General features: G+C 59.8%; 2 protein-coding genes across 6 annotated transcripts in view; both read right to left on the bottom strand.

The window, feature by feature from the left end:
- Positions 685-8,757, bottom strand: GAL3ST1 (galactose-3-O-sulfotransferase 1). Of its 5 annotated transcripts, none has more exons than XM_021413173.1 (3): positions 8,292-8,757; positions 3,578-3,714; positions 685-3,013 (listed from the first exon to the last, which is right to left on the bottom strand). In XM_021413173.1, exons 1-3 carry the CDS (start codon positions 8,358-8,360, stop codon positions 1,867-1,869), a joined length of 1,353 nt encoding a protein of 450 aa, XP_021268848.1. In that variant the 5' UTR covers positions 8,361-8,757; the 3' UTR covers positions 685-1,866. The 5 variants fall into 5 exon arrangements, with proteins under 5 accessions (XP_021268848.1, XP_021268850.1, XP_021268847.1 ...); XM_021413175.1 differs by lacking the exon at positions 8,292-8,757 and adding an exon at positions 5,768-6,160; XM_021413172.1 differs by lacking the exon at positions 8,292-8,757 and adding an exon at positions 4,846-5,251.
- Positions 10,177-16,435, bottom strand: part of PES1 (pescadillo ribosomal biogenesis factor 1) — a 6,770-nt gene continuing 511 nt past the window's right edge. Inside the window, exons 2-15 of the mRNA XM_021412828.1 lie at positions 16,327-16,406; positions 16,015-16,168; positions 15,838-15,947; positions 14,907-15,078; positions 14,691-14,780; positions 13,808-13,924; positions 13,572-13,649; positions 13,218-13,307; positions 12,884-13,014; positions 12,620-12,745; positions 12,259-12,443; positions 12,004-12,146; positions 11,491-11,658; positions 10,177-10,892 (exon numbers count right to left, since the gene is read on the bottom strand). Coding sequence (XP_021268503.1) covers positions 10,806-10,892; positions 11,491-11,658; positions 12,004-12,146; positions 12,259-12,443; positions 12,620-12,745; positions 12,884-13,014; positions 13,218-13,307; positions 13,572-13,649; positions 13,808-13,924; positions 14,691-14,780; positions 14,907-15,078; positions 15,838-15,947; positions 16,015-16,168; positions 16,327-16,406 — 1,731 coding nt within the window. The 3' untranslated portion in view covers positions 10,177-10,805. The remainder of the gene's footprint in view (positions 10,893-11,490; positions 11,659-12,003; positions 12,147-12,258; positions 12,444-12,619; positions 12,746-12,883; positions 13,015-13,217; positions 13,308-13,571; positions 13,650-13,807; positions 13,925-14,690; positions 14,781-14,906; positions 15,079-15,837; positions 15,948-16,014; positions 16,169-16,326; positions 16,407-16,435) is intronic.

Below are 16,435 nucleotides of genomic sequence, written 5' to 3'. Positions count from 1 at the left end.
CCTGGTGCTGCTTGGTTTTTGTTTAATTTCGTGGTGTTTTTTTTTTTTTTTTTTTTTTTTTTTTTTTTTGTGGGGGGGTGGAGGTGGAAGGGATTTGCCTGATGATCTCTGCAGTAAAATCTTGCACAGTGCCAACCCCTCCGTTTAGTTTTGGTCCCACCATGTGCTTCTGGTCCTGCACACGGTCTGGTGTCACCACCTCGTCCTGGTGTTAGTTGTGCTGCACGGTCTGGTCCCACCATCTGCCTTGGTGGTCCCATGGGTGCTCTTCATCCCACTGGACATTACAGGTCCCACCCACCATATAGTCTCAGTCCCATGCATGGTCCTGGCCCTACCACCCTTGTCCCACCTCACAAGTCCTGCTCCCCAGCACACCATCCTCCCCCCACCCCGTGGCACCCACCCAGCTGTTAAGTGCTCTTGCACTGCAGAAGCAGTTGTTGGGACGAGAGGTCCTCCTGCAGACAAGTGGGTTCTAAGTCAGGCCCGGGGACCTGGAGAAGGCCATGGAGATCCACGGGAGCCTCCTTGCAGCCTCCAAGTGTCTGCTCCCTGCCCGTCCCAGAGGGCTTCTTTGGGGCTTCCCCCTTTGGTGACACCCCAGAGCCACATCCAGTCCCCACAGAGAAGAAGAACAAAGACTGACGGAGACCAGCTGGACCATTGGTGTATTAAAAACTGCCAAATATACAATACAATTATCTTACAAAAGTAGAATTGCTTTTTTTTTTTTTTTTTATTGCTAGCCTTCACAAACAGAGCAGAACATGGACGCACAGAGGGTGGCAGGGCTGGGCTCCCCGCTGCCCCACACCCCAGGCAGGTGACAACCTGCTGTCACCCCTGCGGCCACGCGGTGCCATGGCCTGGGCCACTCTCGGCTTTGCCCCATGCCATTGTCATCCAGCCCGGCCGGGACACCCGAGGGCTCCCCGTGATGTGGTGGTCCCCACTGGGGATGTCCCCACCACCAGCTGCCACCAGCTCTGCCCAGCCCGTCCCCGTGCTGCACCCCGTCTGCTCCTGCCTTGTCTCTGCGTCTCACTCGTGCCAGGTGCTGGCACTGTGGGGACCCTGCTCCATGCCCGCTCCCCACACCAGTTCTCACCAGACCCCATGGTCCTACCAGGGTGTCCCCACCAGGGATCAGCACCACAGGGTCCTCTAACTGGGAAAACAGCATGCTGGGGGGACCTGCTGCCACAGGGTGCTGCGGGGACACGCTGGGAACCACTGCTGGCACAGGCTTGGGGGTGGTTTTGATGCTTTTCAAACTCAAGCACGAACAATGCTTAGAAACCTGCAGGGGCTTTCTGGGGGACCGACGGCCACAGACGCACTGAGGACATGTGGCACTCAACACACCCGTGGGCTGGGGAAGCCCAAGCAGCATGGTTGGCATGATGGGCTCGGACAGGGAGCCCAAAATGAGGGATGGAAGAATAGGGGGTGGTGAAAGCAGCCCTTTGGGTGTGAATCAGTGTGAGCTCCAAACCCCCCCCAGGTCCCTGGCCCCATGCTCCACAGGTCCCACTGTTGTCTGACCCGCTGTGCACCTCCAGGGACGTGGTGGTGGAAGTCCATCGCTGCAACAGGGGCACGATGAGGCCCTGCCCTTCACATACCACCTCCGGCATTTCCACATGGAAGGAAGAAATGGATCCTGTTGGGAAAAACCTCAAACCCCCAACCAACCCATACAGCCTGCGTCCTCCAAACTGGGTCCCCACGTCCCCTCCGCCACTCTTGGGTGCCCGGGGTTGGCTGGGGACCCACCATGGTGTTCTGCTCGTGTCTAACCCAAAGACACATGAAGGAAGGAAGACGTGAGACGCCAGCTCTCCCGCAGGGCGCCCGCTTCTCCTACCACTTGAGGAAGTCCCGCACGCGGCTCCACAGCTTGGTGATCCACAGGTTGACCCCGAGGTCTGTCAGGTACTGGATCTCGGGTGTCAGCATCTTGCGGCACAGCTTCTGGTGCTTCTTGTTGATCTTCTTCTTCAAGTTGTAGCCCAGGATGGACTTCTCCCCCAGCGGCTGCCAGGGCTGCATGGAAGACTCCTGGATGGCGCTGGCGTCCACGGCGTGCCCCCCGTCGATGCAGATGCTCTTCATCTTCTCATTCTCCCGCTGCAGCTCGGCCACGTCCTTGGCCATCCGCTCCTTCCCGTAGGCCTCCACTTTCCGCCAGAAGGTGGCATTGAAATATCGGTAGAGCTTGGCGTCGATGAGGTTCCAAGAAGTCGCCTTGTCGTAGAGCTCGGGTGTCAGCCGGGAGACGGTGGAACCTTTGCGAGCGTTGAGCTTGAAGTAGAGGATGTCCTCCAGCTGCCAGCACAGCAGGTCCTTCAGCAGCACCAGGGACTCATCGAAGTACTCCAGCAGCATGACCAGGTGGAAGCGCTGCTCTATCTCCCGGATGCGCTGCTCCACCAGCGGGCTGTCGGCGTTCATGTTGTTGTCGTAGCCCAAGTCAAAGAAGAGGAGGTTCTGGAGGTAGTGCGCGTTGAACCCGTTCGGGTCGTAGTAATGCCAGGGGTCCCGCAGGAACTCGGCCAGCTTGTCCTCCCCCGGCAGCTTCCAGGTGAGGGGGATGACGCGCCCGAAGTAGTGGAAGGAGGACTCGAAGAGGTAGGCAGGGTCCCGCAGCACCGTCACGAAGGTGGTGTCCGCCGGCAGGAGCTTGCGCACCTCCTCGTAGTGGAAGCGCATGTGGTTGCAGATGATGTTGAAGCACATCCCCGGCCGGTAGTGCTGCACCTGGCTCCGCTCGAAGAAGGACGGGTAGTAGAAGTCGTTGCGGCCATTGGGGAAGGCGAATTTGAGGCGGTGCTTCTCCCCGAAGCGGAAGAGGATGTTGAGGATGGTGCTGCTGGCCGTCTTGTGGGTCTTCATGAACATGATGTCCAGCTTGGGCCGGCAGCCGGCTCCCGAAGCGCTGCGCGTGCCGTTGGCTATCGCTGGCCCCTTGGCTTGCAGCTGGGAGGAGGAGCAGGAGGGGACGGGGATCCTGGTGGGGAGGAGAGAGAGGACAGCGGTGAGGTGAGCAGAGACACAACGGCACGGGATCGCTGATGGGTGACGGCTGTCAGAGGAGCAAGCGGAACAAACAATCCCTGTGCTATCTGGGATGCCCGGAGCTGGTAACAGATGCCCCAGCACTGAGAGACTTCAGGCAACTCTGTGAAGCTGCAGAGCTGATCCTCGCTAACGCCGTGGTATCGCAATGTAGAAGAACAGGAACAAGAAGCTTACAAAATGCCCACACGTGGAGCTGTTTTATAAATGGGATAAAGTTGACGTTCTCCGTAGACACGCTGCTCCCATGCCTGGGGAAACAGCCATCACTTGAGCCCTGCTGAGTGCTGGGTTTGCAGTGGATGGGCAGCAAAGAGCATGACACACACCTGTACCCATTTTTTTGGCAGACCCCTTGCCCCAAGGCGAGCATCCTCAGCCTCCCCAGGAGCCTTCCCATCACACGGATGGGGCCAAGTGTGTCATGTGGGGACAATGAGATCCCAGTGCCAAGCCACCAGGGTCAGCCTGGGTGACATGGGGTTCCTGCACTCACTCTGTCATGCTGACTTGCAGTGGGGGCACAGCGTAGGAGTAGAGCAGCAGCATGAAGCTGGTCAGGAGGGTCCCCAGGACGAGCCCCTTGCACATGGATCTCCAGGGCTTCCCATGGTGGTGCAGCATCGTGGTCACCTGTGAGGGGCAGAGGGGACAGCTGTCAGCAACACGGGTGGTAAGGGATGGGGAGCAAAGCTTATGGAAGACAAATAATGAGAAATAAAGCATGAGGAGCATCACAGGGGGCTTTTAGGGGCTGGGGAGAGGGGAACCAGTGCCAGGCTCATCCTTGGCTGAGAGGGATTTGCGGCCAAGGTGCTGCAGCTCAGTCCATGCTGTAGCACTCTTCCCTGCCGCAAAAATCAAAAGCAACTCCCTTTGCAAAAGCAAAACCTGAAGAGCTGAGGTGGTAGGAGCAGGTGACTGCTCTGCTCCAACCCCAGCAAACATTTGGGATGGAGACAGCTTGGCACTGAGCAGTGGCACTGCGGGAGATCCCGGTCCATGCTCCTGGGCTGTGCCAGAGCTGGGGCTGGCACGGACCTGCCCCTCACCACCCTCCCTGCATGGCCTCACCCGCAGCACCGCCTGCAGCACATGCATACACACATACGTGCATGCATAGGGCACACATATCCGTATATGCTCACGCATGCATGCACAGGGACACGCACGTCTGCGCACGCTCATGCGTGCAACACACACACAGGGTACACATCTCTACAGGTTATGCGTGTAGACATCACACATCCCCGCACTCACGCATTCCTACTTGCACACAAGGACACGGCCACACACACACACACGGGGGAGCTCACACATCCATGCACACTCACGCACCTGCGCACACAAGGACACAGCTATACGTGCATGCACAGCCCCGTGCCCCCCCGGGTACGCTCCCCTCCAGGCAAGGACACAGACACCCGCACACCCCGTGCCTGCAGCACTGCAGACAAGGACAACATTGGCATGCATATCCTACATACCCCCCCGACACCTGCACCGCTGCCGCACCGCACACCGCAGCGGGGCTGCCCAGGTGCCGCATTGCAGCAGGACACACGGACGCACGGACGCGCCCATCTGCCCTACCCGCCTTCCATGGGGCACCCACACGGCCTCCATCCGTCCTTCGCACCCTTGGGCCGCCCTCCGGATAACGCGACGCAAACACCCGCTGCGGCTCCTGCAGCCTGGCACGCGCAGCAAGCAGCAGAGACCTCCCGGGGAATTTTGCAGAGAAAAACCACGCGGAAACGCTACCGGGCCCCCGGCGTCGTCTCGCCCCGCTGTGCACGAAACCTCCCTGCAGCGCTTGGCTCCGTCCTCCGCCTGCATCTCTCCTGCCCTGTCCCGGCGGAGGGCAGCGAGCCACGCCGCGGCTGAGATTTCCATCTTGATGAATAATGGATGGAAAGCGTAACCGGACGCTGGGCACGGCTCGCCCTCACCGACCTCTTCCGAGCCGTGCTGATGCTCCCTGGGCTTTCTGAGCGGCAGGAACGATGGCGAGAGCACGGCTGAGCTGCCCACGGCATCCCCACGGCTGCCGGTGCCCAGCCCAGCTAGCAGGGATGCCAAGGGGATGCTGAGCTCCACCCGGGCTGCCTCTGGCGGGGTGTTCCTTGCAAACAGTTCCCAGCCCAGTTACTCTATTGACTTTGCCTTAAATGAGTGGCTTAATTATTAATAGCTCGGCAGGAGAAACGCCGAAGTGGAGGCTTTGTCCTGGGGCTCCCGTCGCAGTGGGGCAGCTGCCGGTGCCAGCTCTCACCCGCTGGGTGGAAAGCCCCAGCTGCAGCCGGCAGCTGCAGTGTGAGGACACAGCCACCCCGACCATGGCCCCCAGCACATCCATGCCCCACATCACGCTCCAGCTGCTGCAGCCTCATCCTCACATCCCCACGGGTCCGACGCTCCCCACAGCAGCCCTCCCCTGGATTTTCCCTTATAGGCACCGACCTCTTGGCAACCTGAATTTTAGGGAACCGTACACAAAACACCGCTGCCTCCAGCCCCTGGCAGCTCTGGCTCAGACCCTCCTCACCCTACGCCAATGCCCACCATGGGCACGCTCCTCCCATCCCCCATCCCCTGGCATCTCGTGCTACGGGTGCTGGCACCCACTCGCCCCTCACCCCCCGCGATCCCCCTGCACCGGGCCCCACGCCCTCAGCCCCATCACCTCTTCCTTTGCTCCAGCTGCTCCCTGCAGACCCTCCTTCTCCTCTCCTGGGCTGGCCGGGGCACGGAGCGAGGGGCGCAGTGCTGCTCCGACATGGAACAGGCTCTCCCCAGGCAGCCTGCAGCCGCTGCCCCTTCCCTACGCCATCCCCTAAATGGCAGCTCCAGCGCACCCGGCTCGGTGGGGAAGGGGAAGCCAAATAAGAAGGATCTCCTTCCCCAGCGCTGCCGGCTCGAGGCGTGGAGCGAGGCTCCCGCTGCCACCCCGAGCGCCGTCTCTCCTCCGTCTCTCCACCCACCGCCGGAGCACAGAGGGCTCTTTCACCCCGCTGCCACCCCGCGCGCACAACAACGGGGCCGTTTGTCTCCATCTGCGCCACCGCCATCAACGGGGACATTGTGGCCGAGTGCCCCAGCTCTCTGCAGCCAGAGCTGGCCCTGCCCAGGCCCGGCCTGGCGCTGCCAACCCGGCACCCCCGGCTGCAGGGCTGGGCTGGGGGGGTGCCCAGCGGTCCTGGGGTTGGTGGGACTGGCTGGGGGTGCTGGAGTACCTTGCCCTGTAAGCATCAAGGGGAGGATGAACACAGCCAGAGAGTGCCAGGTGGTGCGTGCTCGGTGACTCTTGCTGTTTTTTGGCCCCCAGCACGTAGGGATGGTGGCTGCTCCTTCTCAGGGGCACCTCTTCCCCATGCAGCTCCATGGGATGAGCTCTTCACCATGGGGAGCAGCTCCAGGCTGGGTCTTCTCTCCACTGGAGCTGCCTGCCCTCCCCTTCTCCTTGTTGCCTGGCATCTCTCAATGGCTTTTATGGCCCCACGATGGCAATACCCATGTTCCCGCTCTCTGGTACATCACCATCATGGCTTGCCCATGGGACAGGGGAGGTAGGTGCTCAGGTGGGCACCCAGGAGAGCACCCCGGGTACCCCAGGGGTAGCCAGGGCCTCTCCTGCTTGCTGGGGTGTGAAGGTTTTGTTTGGTGGGAACCAGCCTCCCTGTGCCATCAGCGCCCGACAGGCCAGAGGTCACGCACCCCGCGGCTCCTGTATTCCATGACAATGCCAGTGGAGCTGGGAGGAAGCTGGTGAGCAGCATTTCCGTCCCACATCACCCCACCGGCAGCCACAGAAGGGACCATTGTGCTCCGGATGTGGCCCTGGCTCCTTCCCACCAGCCGGGGCTTTGCGTCCCTCACACCAATGGAGGGCAGACAATGCAAACTGATGTCCCATCACAGCCATTGCATTGTGCCCAGCAACAAGAAAAGCAAGAATGTTCTCCATCGCAGCAAGAAGATGGACCAAGAGCTGTCCCCTGCTCCCAGCTGTGATGGAGGCACTGGACGTGGGGCTGGCAGGTCCCTGCTCTCCTGGGACACAGCTGAGCCCAGTGGGGCAGCTCATGGTGTCCCTAGCTGCAATGTCACAGAACGAGGGAATCCATGTATGCAACCTCAGAATCTTCAAAATGAAAGCTTGAGCTTGTGCCAACCATTCTGGGCTCTCCGAAGCCAGAGGAGAGAAATGAGTGCTTCCACAGGTGGACTGAGATGGAACAGCCTTCACAGTGGTTGAAGACAAAGTGTCCCCTACAACCCCATGAGATGGCACCGCCTTCTCTGGGGCACAGGAGAAGAGCATGTGTTGGGGAGGCAGAGGAAGCTTCCCTCCATCCTGGATGGGGACAGGACCAGGTTTCCCCCATCAGTGAGCTGGTTCAGGGCAGTGAGCAGCCCAGAATAGTTCCTTTGACTTCCACCTGGCTGTCCCACGCAGCAAAACTTCCCATGGGGAAAGCAGGGTCTGTGCCAGGTCAGTGGCACCACCAAGTTCCAGGCTGATGCATTCCCCACTGTGCCAAGCCCCTACTGGGTTCGTGCCAGTGATTTATCGCCCATCTCTTCACCTGTCCCCGAGGCACATCTGTCACAGCGGACAGTCTGCGTGAAGCACGCATGACACTGGATTAAGTCATGCACCTGTTTCTGCCTGAGCTGCCTTTCCATCCCTGTCCCCGATGCTTCCCACCATGGATAGGTCCCAGCGCCATCTCACAGCTCTCCGAGCCAGAACTCAGCCAGGATAAGGAGCCCTGGCTCTTCCCAGGTCCCACTGCCCCTCTGAAGCTCTCTGCTCTCCCTTCGTCCTGCTGGGTTTTCCTTTCTGGAGGATTTCCAACCAGAAGAGCACCGTGGCACCTAGCAGCTGTGGCTGGGATGTGCCAGCCCGGCCCCAGCAGCGCTGCTCGCTCCCACCTGCAAAGGGATGCTCGCGGCCTTGGGACACGACTGAAGCGAACCGTGTGCATGACATCAGCTCTCACAGCCCAGGAGGGCACAAGCTGACCCCGATCCAAAGAGCCAAAACAAAGACAAAGCACAAAGCTGCGGCAGAAGCCTCCAGAGAACCACCGCCAGGATGCGAGTGGGTGAGGTTTCTCCTTTAGGAATTTCACGGAATCTACCCCAAACCCAACCCCGTGCCAGTAGTGGCTGGGTGGGAAGAGGCCCCGTGTGCGCACACTCACCTTGCCACAGACTGCAGCTCCAGGAGGGCACTGCCACCACCACCGAGCGCTCCTGTCGCTGCTTCCCATCCACGACGACCTTCTGGGAAAGCACCTGTTGGAATAGGGAACAAGAGAGGGTTCGATCTGAACGCGATGTCCCGATATGGTGAAACACACCTACAAACAGGGAGCACTATTGTTGGTGATGGCGAAGAAGGGGGAAATGGAGGCTCGCTGGGGGACACAGCCAGTTGTCATTTATGTCCCCACAGCAGCCCGATACGAGGGCACAGCTGTCACCACGCCCTGTAACAAGGCGTGCTACAAAAGTGCCAGGTGTCGGCCTGGCTAAATGCTGCCTGCAGACACCACTTCTCTACAAAAAAAACCCTGAGAAAACACAGCCTCCACTCCCCAGCGAGACTGCACTGCCCCAAACCCTACAAAGCCCTCACAGGTGCCCGTTCCGATCTCCATCATGAGTCAGAAAGCTCGGAACGCAGACACCATGCAGGAACACAAGCTCCTCTCCCCCCTCGCCCCCTCCTCCCCTCCCCAGGCCCCGATGACCGACCACACACCCCCCCCAGCACCACGGGGCTGTCCCCCCGGCCCAGTGGCACACACGGGCTCGGGGCCCTCACATGGCTCCGTGTGAGGCCTTGGGGCCGCGTGGGGCTCAGGCAGCGATGGCGGAGGGCGTTCAGATCCCACCTGGCAACACCCAATAAAACAGATGTATCTGTGAAATATAAATCTTTCGCACGTTCGCCAGCCTCAAACCAGCACGGAATAAAAGCGACGTCTGCCCACACAGCCGCCTTATGGGCGTCGGGGGTGGCCTGGGAGGAAGCAGGAACCGTGGCGGTGCACCCCGATGGCCCAGGGGCAGGCCCCATCCCCAGCACCTGCAGCTGCTGCCCAGGCTCCGTGGACAGACCTCTGCAGACAGACAACAGCAGGCGGGCTCAGCTCCGCTGGGCTTTGCTGGCACCGGGGGCTGCAGGGCAGCCCGTGCTGGGGGAAGACGCTGGAGAGGAACAGGGGACAGGAGCTGCGTGTCCCCGGGTGTTGTCAGGTGTGGGGAGATGGGGAAGAGGAGAGGAGGGGGAGGGAAGAAGGAGAAGGGGAGAGGAGGGGAATGAAGGAGGAAAGGAGGAGAAAAGCGGGAGAAAAACAGGAGAAGAGGGAAGAGAAAGGAGAAGAGGAGTGGAAAGAAGGCAAAGGAGCAGGAAAAGAAAGAGAATGGACACCACAGTGGTGGTGGCTGGGTCCTAACCAGATCCGATAAAACCTCCCACCACCCTCTGAGGCTCAGGACCACATCTCACAGGCTCTCCCCACAGCCCACACTGCCGGCCTGCCCTCTGCGACCTCCAGGCTGCTCCCCACGGATGTCAGAAGCAGCCCCTGGCTCTCTGGCAGGGTTTTCTCCTCCATACAGGGCAATAAATCCTGAAGGCCGGCTCCAGCCCCAAGCCTGGGCTCTCTGTTGGCACAAGGGCATGCAGCCGGCACTTGGAGTCTGCCTGAACCCCAGCTCTGTTTCTGCAGAGCTGCTTCCAGCTGGGTGCCCTGGGACCGTGCCTCCCCCAGGCCGGACCCAGCACCAAAACCCTGGGGAGCTCAGCCCTTGGGGGTGTCAGCAGGCAGCAGGGATGGAGTAGACCCTGCGCAGAGGTGGAACAGGGCATGGTGCAGGGTGAGAAGGGGGGAGGGCAGAGCACAGTGCCCTGCAGCTTGGGGGCTGTGGCACCCGGAGGGGCTGAGGAGCCACCCCGAGCCCTGGGTGGCACTCAGGGACCGATCCACAGCTCCTGGCCAGGCCCAGGGTCTGGCCATGCACTGACCACAGCACAGCCCTGCCACCCCCCAGCAGCCACATGGTACAGACAATGCCTGGCACGGGGGAAGCATCACATTTTTATTAAAAATAAAAATAAAAATGCAATACAATAGAAGTAGAGGCCAAATGCAGCCTACGACGCAGGTGGTGGAGAGCAGCCCCTTTCTGGGTGGTGGGTGGGTTCCCCTCCAACGCTGAGGACAAACCCTGCTCCTCGTGCTGAGCCCCCCACCCCTCTGAACACACCACTATGTTCCAGCAAGGCCAGCAATGCCCAGGCAGGTGGGACAGGGTCAGTTTGCACATCCCAGGGCTGCAGACATGCAAAGTGAACAAGGCCAGAGGGAGGGAGCTGCAAGAGCCCAGAGCTCCCCGAGGCCTCCAGTTCTTCAGGTACCATGCCTTGCCCCGAGGATGCTGAAAGAGCACAAAGAGGACATGCCCATGTCACTGAGCCCCAGGACAGGTAATGGCACTGACGATCGCTCCTCCACTTCCTGCGTGGAGGGAGTCCTGGATAAGGCACAGCAGAAGGTGTATTTACTGATGGGCAATATTTTAACGTAGTATTTCTGTCCCAAGAGGAAAGCTGAGGGTTTTTCACCCGCACATGATGGTCTCTGCAGCACGCAGCCATTCCAGGCAGGCAGGGTTAGCCCCAACTCAGGGTCCCCAAAGTCTTATTATTACGCTCGTCGTGCCTTCTTGGTTTTCTTCTTCTCCTCTTTCATGGCAGTGTCGTGGGCTTTCCTCTTTGCAGCCAGTTTGTTTGCCTGAGCAGAAACACAACCCGAGATGCAGTGTCAGGTCAGTCCCCACACACCAAGAGCTGCTCCAGCCTCAGACCCACCAAGCTGTTTGACACCGGGGGTCGGAGACAAGCAGTGGTGCCCTCAGAGTTCCACGTGCTGGTCACATGCTAAAGCCCCAGGCAGGCACAGGGAGCTCTGCTCAGAGAGGTTGAACGCCTGCAGCCTGTTAATGCTGGGGAAGAGGCCTGTACAGTCTCAGCCTTGTACACCTGAGGTCAACATTCTCACTGCCTCACCAGGTGCAGGGAGGAAACTGGAAAACCCCAGACATCTGCAGCATTGGCAGGACTGATCAACATGGGACCAGTTTGTGATGGCGCAGCTCACCCTGGAGTGGCGGCTTCAGCTCTGCCCAGCCCCACAGCAGGGGGGGAGCCAGGGGCTGCATGGCCACAGGTAAAGCTCCTCCTGCAACCAAAGCTGGGGAGGCACAGGCCTCAGAGGTCACTCCCTCCTTACAAGATGAGGACAGACCAGGATATACAATCTCTAGCTGTAAACTGATTTGGGGAAGGCCTAGCGCAGGGATCTGTGGCTTGGGGCATCCCTACACTCTTACCTCTCGGATTTTGCGTTTCTTTCCAAACATGATCTTCTTGTAGAGGTATTTCTCCCTTTTCTTCATCATCATGATGGCCAGGCGCTTCTCCTCGCTTTGCTGCTCCTGCTCCAGGCGCTGCTTGTCCTCCAGCCGCACCTTGCCTGCGGTCACCTTCACGGGAAGCGCCTGCAGAGAGCTGAGAGCTCAGGACCCCGCGTGCAGGGAGCCCGCCCTTCCCCAGGGGCACTTCCACACTGGTCAGTGGAAATACAAGAGACACAGCATCCACTCTGGACACCCCCCAGACCAAGTGGCAGAAGGACAGCAGCAGACAGGTCCTGAGCACAAACAAGAGCTGCAGCTCATGAGTGTGGGCTGAGGGCCCCAGGACACAGCGACTGCTGCAGGAGTGGTCCCAGAACAGGGACTCAGCCAGGACACACTGCAGCAAGCAGAGTCCCAGCAGGGACAGAGCTCACAAGGGCTGTCCCCTCCCTCCTAGGACTCCCATCCCACTGCCATGCAGCGCACCTTGTTGCTCTGAGTCTTCTGCTCTTCCATCTTCTTCAATTTAATCTCCTCTTCCTTTTCAGACTCATCTTCCTCCTCCTCTTCCTCGTCTTTATCATTGTCATCCTCTTCTTCCTCTTCCTCCTCCTCTTCACTCTCTTCACCTAAGAGACTGCTGTTACTGACCATGGAGCACGGTGGCCCCGCAGCAGGCAGAGCCCTGCTGAAGCAGCAGCACTGCCTGGATCCTCTCCAGCTCCGGGAGCCTCGCATCACCTGGGTCCTCGCCCCGCTGCATGGCCAGGAGCTTCAGCTTCTCTGGAGGGATGTAGTCTCCTTCCTGCTCTGTCACGAAGGGTGAGAGGTGCGGGGGCAGCAGCACACCAGGGAAATAATCAGCTACGGGGAGGCACAGCTTGGCATTGACTGAGTCAAAAACCCACTGAGGCTGCAGGTAATACCTGGGGGCAGAGGGAGACAGGGCTGAGGGTCAGACACTGCCTTCCTGCCCTGTGCTCTGGCGTCCAAGGGACTACAAGACTTCAGCAGAGCAGGCTGGGAGCACATAGAGCAAGGGGCAGCTTGGGAACAGCCACTAGCCCAGGTGGCCATTCCATGGACAGGACACCTGGCTCACCTGCCCACAACCTGCTGCTCCACCCGGGGCCGGTCAACAATCTGATGGGTGATGGATGGGTCACTCACATCATAGGTGGCACCGATGCACAGGGACTTGTCCCAGGACACTTGACCCCCAAAGCACCTGCCAGTCAAACACACCAAGCACTCGGTCACACATCAGACTCTGCCAGGGTCACAGTGGCCTCAGCAGTGCCACCAGAGAGAACAGGGAAGGACAGCACAGGGTGGCAGAGCTGCAGGAACACTTCCCACCACGTACCGGATGATGAAGGCCAGGGGCTCTCGAGGTACCTCCCTGTTCAGGAAGAAGCGCAGCCCTTCAAACAGCTTTTTGTGCTTCTCCAGGGCCTCTTGCTCCTTCCTCCTCGCATCCATCTGCTCGGCAGTCTCCTGCTCAAGGCAAAGCAGTCAGTCTCTTCCACACATGCAGCACACCAAGCCCCTCTCTGCAGAAGGCTCTTGGACACTGTCCCCATCCTCCTGCCAGTCCTCCCAGTCCCACACTGGGCGCTGGCAGCCTTCTCTCAGCCATAAGACATGCTGAGGACAAGACAGCACATGGGGTGGCTCAGCCCTGGCCACCAGGCTCTTACCCCCTCCACAGGGAACTCATCCATCTCCACATCATCCTCTTGGGTTGGTGCCACCACGCGTGCCAGGCTGGCACTCAGAGCTGACAGTTTCTGCAATCAGAGGAGACCAAGATGGAAAGCTCAGCCACGGCTTTGGAAATGGGAGAAGGGACAGGCTCACAGAGGAAGCTCCGAGACCAAGCACAACTCCTCCCTTGGCCAGAGCAAAGGGATGAGAAGTTGCAATCTCCACGAGTCAGGCTCTGCTCCTCAGCCCCTGCACCAGTGCTGCACCCCAGCCAGGGCACCGAGGTCACAGAGGGTCCTCATGTGCACACTCCTCATGTTGACCCTGGTGGCAGCAGTGCCCCTCACCTCCAGGTAGCTCTCTGAATCCATGGCGTACTCTTTGCCTTCCACAGGCTTTAGCTCAACCTCAGCCTGGCCATCGATCTGGAGAGAAACAGAAAGGTGGGGAGACAGCTCCCAAACGTGGTCTGCCCAAACATCCTCCCCTTCAGTGCTTCTACCACCCCTGCAAGCCCCTAGGGGCAATGCTCCCTGCAGCGGATACCAGCCCAGCGTGTCCCCGGGGCATGCGGTGGCCTTACCTTGGGTGGGTAATGCAGGTTGAGCGAGTGGTAGAGGCGAAAGTTGACGAAGCCCAGCAGGGTGGTGTAGAACTCAGTGAAGGTAGCCATCACACGATAATCCACGTCTGTTGGGTGCTGCGGGCACATGGGGAGGGGGGAGGACACAAGGATGAATGAGCAGACCCCCTCACAAGGGACAAGGTGCAGTCCACCCAGCGCCAGCTTGGGGCATTAAGTTGCTCCTCCAGGTGATGCATTTAGGTCATGACAAAGCAAGAGCAGGGCCAGGAGCTGAAACACAGCAGGAATACAGCCAGCCCCATGACAGCCAGGATGCAAGGGATCGAGGAAGATCATGGGCTCACTGAGGGGATGCTGGGGAGGTGACACTGCCATGGGCAGTGTACCAAAGACCACAAACTGGGAACGCCCCCACCTAACCAAGTCCCAAAAAACACGGGACAAAAGTAGAGTGCTGCAGCAACTACGAGCTCCTGCGTGCCAGTGGTTCTTGCCCAGCAGCACCCACAACTCTACCAGAGTCCTGCTGGGACGGCTGCACAAGGAGCGCGTTGCCCTGCCACCCTGCAATGATGGTACAGGAATCAACTTACCTCAGCACCTCCAGCTGAACTAACTACCAGTTAATCTTTAATTCGTGGGAAAAGCATATTTTAATAATTGACAAAAAGAGGAAAGAAAGGGCTGGGAAGACTGGTACAGCCAGGCACCAAGGTCTGACAGAAGGAGCTGTGCCGCACACAGCTGCCAAGGACCTCCTGGCCTCCACTTGTTTTGTCTCTTTGGCACAAGAGCAAGCAGATGTCCCCAAAACCCTGACCCAGCCCTAGGGAAGGGAACAGCAGCAACAGCACAGGTCCTGCTGCACCCAGGTACTCACATCGTGGGCAAAGGCGTAAGGGGTGATCCAGGTGATGGGCTGCCCCAGCACCTCTGCCTGGTAGTAGATGCCCTTGATGGAGAGGAAGACCTGGTGGGAAAAGTGTGATGAAGGCTACAGGTGCTCCCCGGTTCTCACCAACCTTGCCTGGACAGCAGGGACGCAAGGGAGCACTGGGGGCAGCCAGCAGGACCCGTCCCTCCTTGGAGTTCCCACCTTGCGCAGCGATCGGGAGGCGATGACGTAGTTGAGGAACTCAACGGCCAAGCGTCGGCACAGCTGGATGGTCTGCACGTGGCACTTCCCCGTCCGAGGGAAGGTAGAGAAGAGGAAGCACATGGAGAGGGCATCATCCAGGTCCCGCAGTGCGTCCACAAACGTCGGGTACCTGAAGCCAGGCAGGAGGAAATGGTGCCATCACACCTGGCCCCAGAGCTGCCAGGACCCAGGTGGAGCTGCAGCAGCTGGTGGGGATCTTGGGTGGGCATCTGCAGCCACCCTGGAGTGCCAGGCAGTTTGCGGGGACAAGGCATCCCTGCTGGGCACCCAGATCCTCACAGGAACCTCCCAGCAGCACTACGGGGCTCGGGACTGCCCTGGGAGCCAGGAATCTCTCTAGCTGGGGGACAACAAACCCAGCTTGTCACCTCCTGCCCTGGGGTGACAGCCTTGAGCACGTGTTGGGGCAGGAAGAGATTGTGTAGCCCCACAGCTACAACAGAACACGCTGATCGTTGCACAAATCATGTCTGGGAGCACCTAGCTCCCAGAGCTGTTCCTTTCTCTCTGCTGGCACAGTCAGTTCCCATAAACCACTGGGACAACACAGAGATTTGCCAGAGCAGGTCTCCCCTCTTGTGGGTCATCTCTTTTTCCTCTGCCACCAAATTAACCAACTGCATTGGCACGGTGGGCCTCTCTCCCAGGGTGACCACGGAAAACTCTCAGGGGACAGCGGGAAAGTTCTCGATGTCATCATGGAGATCCTGGAGCCATCCACAACGGCCAAGAACTCCCCGATCACTCACGCCTCGTAAGCTTCTCCACAAACCCAGGAACTCTACATCACGTCCAGCAACGCCCACAGCAGGGACGGGAGCGGTGTTGCTGAAGAAGGGCAGACCCAGCGAGGGCTCCGCGGGCTCACCTCTCCTTCACGATGTGGTCGAGCTTGTAGGTGGGCTTGTTGTCCTTCAGCCGCTCCGCCGTGCCCCACTCGCTCTTCCCGTACGCCTTCCGCAGCTTGCGGACGAAGATCTGCAGGCAGAGCGGGGCTCAGCGCGCTGCGGGGCCGGCACAGCCCGCGGCTCAGCACGGCGATTACCTTGTACTCCCGGAACTTGTTGACGATGGGCTCATGGAGGAGGAATTTGATGTCTTTGAGGAGATAGAAGGTCCGCGCTGCGGTGGAGCCTTTGTTCACCTTCTTCTTGTGCTTGGGCTCATGGGGGTAAATCCCCTTCAGGATGCATAGGCGTCTGGAGAAGGAGGGGTGCAGGGGTCAGCCTGCTGCCCAGGGGTCAGCCTGCTGCCCTGCCACCACCGCGGCCACCCCACGGGAGGCAATGGATGGGCACAGCGCCGCGGGCAGCCCCGTGTCCCCACGGCCCCGTACTGGGACTGGCGGGTGACGCACCTGAAGTCGGGCAGGCTGAGCTGCAGCTTCTTGCGGGCCTTGTTGCGGGTGATGTAGTTGGTGGCCGAGCCCCGCTGGTACTGGGGGGGGAACACGGGGGTGTCACGGG

This window comes from Numida meleagris, chromosome 14 (assembly GCF_002078875.1).
Source record: "Numida meleagris isolate 19003 breed g44 Domestic line chromosome 14, NumMel1.0, whole genome shotgun sequence".
NCBI classification, from domain to species: domain Eukaryota; kingdom Metazoa; phylum Chordata; class Aves; order Galliformes; family Numididae; genus Numida; species Numida meleagris.
The sequence above is the reverse complement of the archived record's forward strand: the minus strand, read 5'-3'. Positions and strand labels throughout refer to the sequence as shown.

Excerpts from the sequence above, each read along its gene's own strand:
- GAL3ST1 (XM_021413172.1), bottom strand. The coding sequence starts at position 4,977 with ATGGAAATCTCAGCCGCGGCGTGGCTCGCTGCCCTCCGCCGGGACAGG. Across the intron at positions 3,715-4,845 it reads GAGACGACGCCGGGGGCCCG|GTGACCACGATGCTGCACCA; the intron begins GTAGCGTTTCCG and ends TGCCCCTCACAG. Across the intron at positions 3,014-3,577 it reads CTGCAAGTCAGCATGACAGA|GATCCCCGTCCCCTCCTGCT; the intron begins GTGAGTGCAGGA and ends CCTCCCCACCAG.